At 57.6% G+C, this 7,315-nt stretch overlaps 1 protein-coding gene across 5 annotated transcripts in view; it reads right to left on the bottom strand.

Annotated features, from left to right (window-relative positions):
- Positions 1–2,860: 2,860 nt before the first annotated feature.
- The window catches only part of DENND2A (DENN domain containing 2A), a 40,282-nt gene continuing 35,827 nt past the window's right edge, over positions 2,861–7,315 (bottom strand). For all 5 annotated transcript variants that reach the window (XM_035888952.1, XM_035888951.1, XM_035888954.1 and 2 more), the window contains exons 17-20: positions 6,432–6,549; positions 5,578–5,817; positions 4,421–4,507; positions 2,861–3,527 (exon numbers count right to left, since the gene is read on the bottom strand). In XM_035888952.1, coding sequence (XP_035744845.1) covers positions 3,496–3,527; positions 4,421–4,507; positions 5,578–5,817; positions 6,432–6,549 — 477 coding nt within the window. In that variant the 3' untranslated portion in view covers positions 2,861–3,495. The remainder of the gene's footprint in view (positions 3,528–4,420; positions 4,508–5,577; positions 5,818–6,431; positions 6,550–7,315) is intronic.

Genomic DNA, 7,315 nt, shown 5'->3' with positions numbered 1-7,315 from the left:
CCCTGCCAGAAGCCCTCCGACTGCGGCGGCTGCCTGGGGCTCTACACCTGCAAGCTGCCCGCCCGCGCCTGTGACCTGAAAGCCGTCTCCAGGCAGAGAGGTAGGTTGCAAGCCCCCCGGCCACTGGCACTGGGGACCCCCAAATGCAGCTGCCCACACGCACAGCCCTTCCGCTACACCCCTCCAAACCCAAACTAGACCTACCCTGTGCAGGGCAGGGTCTTGTCCCCTAAACTGGGCTGCACAGGGCTCTGTGTCTGTCCTGCCGGCACTGGCCACCATCAGCGATGAACGGATGACTGCATGGTGAGTGGGACATTCCACTGAGTAACTGTAAGAGATGGGATTTGCCCGGCACCCTGAGACCTCACAGGGTGCCGAGACCCCATGTGGGTAAGCCCAGGAGGGGAACGGGGGTCAGGGTTTAGCCGGTGGCTTGGGCGTCAGCAAGCATGGCTCTCCCAGGTGTCATGGGCTCCGAGTCCTGCAAAGCCGCTCGCGTCGGCATGCGCGAGCTCCTCAATTAACCAGTGATCATCAGAGAGGGCAGCTTTTAGCGTTCAACCGCGGTTCTCCAGTACCCCCCAGTATATCCGCACTGCCCCTGGCCTGGCCTCTCACCTCAGCACGGTTGTCTGCACCCACACACGCGCATGGTCATGGAGGAGAACTCATCTAAGGCTACAGAACGCACAGACTCCAGCGCTGGTGTGGGAAACCCTTGGCTGTGGGGCGTGCAGGGGGCAAGGATAACGTTCCGGGTACATAGGGCGCTGCGCGTATGTTCACGGTATGGGGGGCATACCCAGCGTACGTGCTCTGTTCACACCGTCCTCTCCGGGCAGCCCCCAGGGGAGGGCACGCTGAGGGAGGCAAGGTCAGGCCCGGCACAGCCAGCCCCACTGCTCTTCCTCACAGGTGGCTTCCTCCGAAGCATCCGCAGCCCTGAGGGGCACAGGGTCCTGCTCATCCCGGAGCAACACGGCTCATCCTAAAAGCTGGAGAGGCTGCCCTGCGGCTGGAGACCAACGCGCTCCATCCAAATTTCATTTTAAATCCTTGGTGACATGGCTGTAAATGTTTCTTTCACTGCACTTTTCATGCCACTGCTTTTTGACTCCCCCGCTCTCCTCCCGCCCAGATTTTGGACATTATGTAGGCTTGATTCCGGCTTTCCTGAGAGCTGCCAACCGAAGCACTGAGTGGCCACAGAGCCCTGTGCTGGCAGAGCCCGCTTGGAGCCCCCAAACGAGACCAACAGGGCTATTTCGCAACCTGGTTTGATTTCAGCGAGCAGGATGTCGCAGCAAAAGCTGCCGGTATCTCGGCACGCTCACGCGCAAGTTCACGCTGAGCTAAGGAGCCTGTCGGCCTCGAGCAGCCCAGGAAACCCGCCCGGCTCCCCACCACGGCTCCTGCCGAGGGAGGCCGAGTCCCACACTGTTGAAAACATCGCTTGAGAAGGGGAACGCAGAGCCCCCCAGGAACAGGCTTGGTGGAGGGCACCACGTAGGACACCTGTGTCTGGAGGCCTGAGCTGAGCCACAAGATCAGCTTCATTGAAGCACCCCACAAAGCTTTGCAGGCATCCTGGCCGCCTCTGCACGTGTGGGTGCACCCCAGCTTTGCAAAATGCCGTTGTGCTACCATTAAAAACACCTTTTAAAAAGAAAACTAAAACACAGCATTTGATTCACCTTGAACTCCACCACAGTTTCCTTTGGGGGGCCACCACCACTTCCTGCGACAGACTGGGCTTTTAGTGGTGCCAGTTTTGCTCACTGCACCCGAGGGGCAGCCTCCCTGCCCCCCGCCTGGCCACCCCTGTGGGAGCGCAACCCCCCCAGGAGGGAGGTAGATGCTGCTGCCTTCTCTGCCCCCCTCTGCCGCTGCCTCCACTGCCCCTGCACATGAGCTGGGGAGCGCAGAGCTGCAGATGCCACCTACCTGCCCCTCACCCAGCACAGCCCTGCTGCTGTCCCACGTTTCTGGTGCTCACCACAGAGGGGTTGAGGTGGGAAGGGAACCTCTGGAGGTCATTTGGGCCGACCCCCTGCTCAAGCAGGGCCACCTAGAGCCAGGTGCCTAGCTTATCTGGTCCCCAGGTGGTGGCACACCTCACAGACGGATCAAGCCCCGCCACCCTGGAAGCCAGCGAGGTGCCGTCCCAGCACTCACCCCTGTGGCCCCCGGGGAGCGGGGCTGTCGCCAGCAAGGGGCACTCACACACCACCCCCACCCTGCAACCCCCCCCGCCCCCGCACTGGGGAAGAGATTTCCCTTCGGGCTGTAGCAGAGTGACCCTCTGGCTTCCTCTCTGAAGAGCAGAGGAGACCCAAGGACACTCCACCTACTCTGCCTTCACTGCCCCCCTCAACCTCCATGTGCCTCCCCCAACACCTCCCCACCTCTCTATCCCAACCAAAACACGAGGAGAGGTGAGCATTGGCAGATCCTGCCCCCTCCCCAGGCGGGAGCAGAGAAGGCAGCAGCAGGCACAGTCCCCTTGCCTGCTTCCCACCACGCTCCCCAGCAGCAACACCCGAGATGGGAGAGGAGAGCCATCTGACCTTTGGGAAGCAGGTCTTCCAGAAGAGACCCGGCAGGGAAGCTCTGCTTCAGGCTGCCCCTGCAAGCAGCCAGGCAAGGGAACGAGGCCACTCAGGCTGCAAAGGTGCACAGGAAGCTGAGGGCTTGGCCAAGCCGAGGGCTCAGCTGCCAGCTGTCCCCTCCGGCTCACGCTCGGCATCAGGTGAGCTGGTGGGCAAACACAGCTCATCCCCCTCCCCAAAACACCAAGGGTCCGCAGTCCTTTTACACCACTCGCTTTTAATTACACTGCATAAAGAAAGGCCTCTTCTTGTGCCAGGACCCCCTGGCACAGCCACCCGGGGAGCTGGCTGGCCCATCAAGTCCTCAGTAGGTTTAGTGGTTCCCCCTCACCCCTCTCCCTTGCTTGGAAGCTCCTCCTGGTCAGTCCACACCATCCCTGCAGCCCTCAGCATCCTTGCTTTGCAGAGACCTATTCCCATACATCTCTGTTCCTCCCCTCCTCCATGCCTGAGCTTTGCCTGCTCGGTGCCGTGGAGCCCTGGTTTGGCCTCCTGCAGCACCAGGCGGAGAGAGGAGGCAGGGCAAGAGTCATCGGTTAATAACTGTTCTAACCCCAGTATAAATAGAAAAATACAACAAAACAAAGAATTGACTAGCTAAGAGATCCAATCCGCTGGGATGCCTGCAACATGCTAGTGCAGAGTTCAGAGAGTGCTTGGTCCAGTGCATGGTACTGTAGATATCCAGAAACCTGTCCCAGCAGCCCCGCAGCCCCCAACTCTTCCTGCGGCCCCACGTGCCTGTGCAGGCGCGTCCCGGCTGTGGTCAGCTCGCCCAAGGCTGTTGGCTCCTGGGAGCAGGCTGAATGGGAACGGTTGAGAATAGTCTGATTTATTGCTGTTCAATGGTAAAGCCGTTCTCTTCTGTGGATGTGCTTCGCTCTTACTTTTTGTGGAGGAATTTCATTTTACTACCTGGAGAGACAGAGAAAGGAAAATGGGCTCCTCACAGGGACAGGCAAAACAAGTGTCACTCTCCCCACTGCCATCAGCTGGGCAAGACCAGGCAGGGAATCACCCCCTCTGCCAGCCCTGGGTCCTTATCCACAGCCACCTGCCCCGCAAAGCTCAAGGAGGTGCCTGCAGAGCAGGTCGAAGCTCTGCCCACCCCCCTGGCACCCTGCAAGCCCCCAGGCACACGTTCCAGAGCCCATTGCCCAGCAGTCCTGGAAGGTGAAGGTATTGCTAAGCTCACCTGGCCAGAGCGTGTGTGGGTAAGAGGCAGGGCAACACTGCCCCCCCGCCCCCTGCTGCTTGTAAATGACCAAGAAAAGACAAGAGGGCCAGGGATGCGATCTGCACAGATCTCTCTTAGCCATGGTGTCTGATTACTTATCAAGGGCTTCCAAGCTCAGCCTGGAGCTCTCATCTAGCTCCTCTTACAGTGGAAAATGGATTCAACCTTAGGGTACTCCTGGGCGATTCCCACTGCTGATCCCTTCAGGGCAAACTCAAAGGCCATGGAGACTGTGTCATTCCCTCCATCAGGAACTCCATCCACCACCCCCAAGTCACTGTTTGCTCCACTGCCTCCTCAGACCCACCCATCTCCTTTGGAAGACACAGACGTAGCTCATGGCCCAAACTTGGGTTCTCCACCAGCCTTCAGACAAGTGGCAGATCACGGGGCAGAGCCAACAGTGTCCCAGAGCAGGGACACATGGCCAGGCACTGATCACTCAGGGCTCAGAGCACACGCAGCCACTAGCAGAGTCCTGCCACCCTTCAGCAGCCTCTCTGCTGCCAAATCTGAAGGCAACAAGAAGCCCAAGCGTCCCAAGAAGCCAAGGCTTTTGGTGGTTCCTTACCTAGGCCTTTCAGGAACCTATTGACTCCACTCTGTTCCCCACTGGGAAGTGTCTCCAGGTACTCCTGAGCCCGTACCTCAAACAGACCTGCAGAAAGAAAGAAGTCAACAACTTGTATTTTGCTTCCCTATAAATAAAAGTAAGAATGCCCATCTGAGAGTATACTGTCCTGGCTTACCAATAAACTGTTGCACACGAGAGGGAACAACTCACCCTACTTCCTCCACCAGCTGAGCCTGGATCTGGGACAGGAACTTTAGTCTGCCTCCTCCCTCCCCACTGCAAGGCTGACTGAGCTTTTGCACCTCGCACAGGGAGAGACAAAACCTCTGTTCATTCTGCTATGAACGTGGCTAAGTCCAGAAAGTGAGATCATCTGGGGAATTGTCACGCGGGGTTTACCACGCTGCAAAACCTCTTCCACTCAGCCACCTATTCAAGTGTCCACTGCTCATTAGTGCTTGGGAGTTAACTGCTAAGCCAGCACCGAGCAGCGGTAGGGATGAGAAACTTCAGCTGCCAGTAGAGCCCTGGGGACTGTGGGATAACAGGAGTGAAACAACAGAAGTGGCTCTGGGAAAGCCATGAGCATCCATATTTTCTACTAGCCAAAACAGCCATAACCAGTCCAGCCACTTTTTCCTCTAAACATGGGATGGGGACGTGAGGGACTGCAAGAGTAAGTCACTCCAGCAGTGTACTGTGACAGTCCTGATGGGAATTCAGCATGGAACGAAGAAGCACACACGTGGAGGATACTGCTTGTGTCCCTTACTGCAGCGGTGAAGGGCGCCTGTAACCCCAACCTCAAGGAAAAACTACCAGATCATGCACAAAAAGCCCCTGCTCTGCAGCAGCCAGTTCCCATGCACTGTGCAAACATTGCGTCTCACCAGGCTCCTGTGAGGTGATGCTCACCTTCAGGAAGATAAGGAAACAGAGACAAAAATCCGTCAGTGACTTCTTGAAGGCTGCGCAGGGGTGTCAGAACAAACCATCAGCCTGCACTAGCCCTTCCCTACCTCATCCCTCCTGGTGTCCCTGCATGGACACTGCAGCTTCCAGCCACGGTGCTGGCAGCTGGTGAGCACCTCCTGGCTCTTGTGGGAGCAACAGCGGAGTTTCCACGACTGCAGAGCCCAGGCAGAGCCCCTCACCTCTGACCCCCTGCTTCCGCAGCTCCCGCTCCTGAATGAAGCCCCCGAACATCTGCGTCTCCATGAAGACCTCCAGGAAGCGTCGGAGGCTCTTGGAGGAGACAGACTTGCGGAAAGCCTCGCGCTGCAGGGTCCGCTCCTCTCGCTCGGTGGGGGTCAGGAAGAGGGAGTAGTGGCCCACGATCTCCACAAAGAAACGGACAAAGGCCTCGGACACCACCTCGTTCAACGGGCTGGTCTCTAAGGAGAAAAGAAAGAGGCAGCAGTGAGGACAGTGCTGTAAGGCCATGCTAGGAAGAGCCCTGGGCACAAATTCGCTGGCTTTTTTAAGATCTAGCCTGAGCAGAAAAAGCTGCTCAAGAGAGACAGCATCCTAGGAAGTGCTTGCCAGCCAGGAAGACTAGGCTGCTACTACTTTGAAAGCCATCAAGCTTTGCCTTGGCTCCCGTGCAAGCAGGAGACGCTCATACATCCCCCAAAGAGCTGTCTCAGCCCAGTCGCCTATGAGCCACATGGTTGCCTCGAGACTGCAGCTTTGCAGGTGGACTGTCCCCTGGAGGAGCCTGCATTGCTCACATGGCCAGCAGCAGAGAGAGGCCTGTGGGTCCCCCCCTGAAAGGAGTACAGGAATTCCCTGGAGCGACATGGGAGGGATGGACAGAGCCAGGGGCAAGTACTGTTTCTCTTCCCACAAAGAGAATTGTCCCCAGTGCAACGGATTCAAGCAAAATCCTCACCTACCTCCAATTTCTGTGGTGTTAAATTCAACACAAGCCTAGTTCTCCCCTAAGGAGTGACAGGAGAAAAAGGGCAGGAAGAGGCACGGGTTTAAGCTGAAAGGCACTGTGCTTTACCCTGCTTGCCATTGACAGGGCCATCCTCCTTGTCGCTCGCCAGCTCGTTCCTCTGCTCCAAAATGTGCTCTAGGGCGGCCTGCAGCTTGCGGGGCAGGATGGAGTCCTCATCTTCCATCTGAAAAACAGAGCCACCTCCTCAGGGCCTGGAGCCGGGACACAGCCAGCCCCTGCCCTTCTCCTTGCCAGCTCCTATCCCATCCCCAGCACGGCAGGGGGAGCACTAAAAATGAACCGTGCGGAGAGGAAGAGGGAGAAGGCGCAATATGCTTGGCACATTCCCAGCACCTCCCAGTGCAGGACTATCAAGAAGCACGAGAGGGAAGAGAAAGGGGGTGTCTTGTCCCAAATATTCTCCTATTCTGGAAGAATTTTCAGGTGTCTGATCCGAGAGGCTACCGGGCAGTGCTCACTTGCAGTCCCACCAACTGCCCACGAACGCTCGTGCCACCACAAAGAGGACGAAGCCGAACAATGCTGGCGTGCAGCCAGGTGAGCACAGCCCCCTGCTCAGCTCTGTTCAGGCACCGATCGCGTTACAGAGGCATAACGAGTTCCCCTAGACCAAGGAACTGCTGGTGACCGTCTGCAAGCTCCTACCAGCCCTGGCTGAGAGAGCGTGATTTAGCTTAAACCTCCAAAAGAGAGGTGCAAGGCAAAGCATTTCCCTGCAGCAGAGGCAGCTGGCAAGTGATAACTGCACAGGAGTGGTCTTCACCCACACGCTACACTCTGCAGCAGGAGGTGCACTTGTCCCATCCCACCCATGGGACCTGAGGCATGGCAGAGACCACGCAGCCAGCACTACTCGGCGATCTGCCAAAGAGCTTGGGGGCAAATCTAGCTTCCTAGGCCAGGAGCACATTCACTCATCTATCCTCTTT

Source organism: Egretta garzetta, unplaced genomic scaffold (genome assembly GCF_000687185.1).
Source record: "Egretta garzetta isolate BGI_Z169 unplaced genomic scaffold, ASM68718v1 scaffold321, whole genome shotgun sequence".
Classification (NCBI taxonomy): Eukaryota; Metazoa; Chordata; class Aves; order Pelecaniformes; family Ardeidae; genus Egretta; species Egretta garzetta.
The sequence above is the reverse complement of the archived record's forward strand: the minus strand, read 5'-3'. Positions and strand labels throughout refer to the sequence as shown.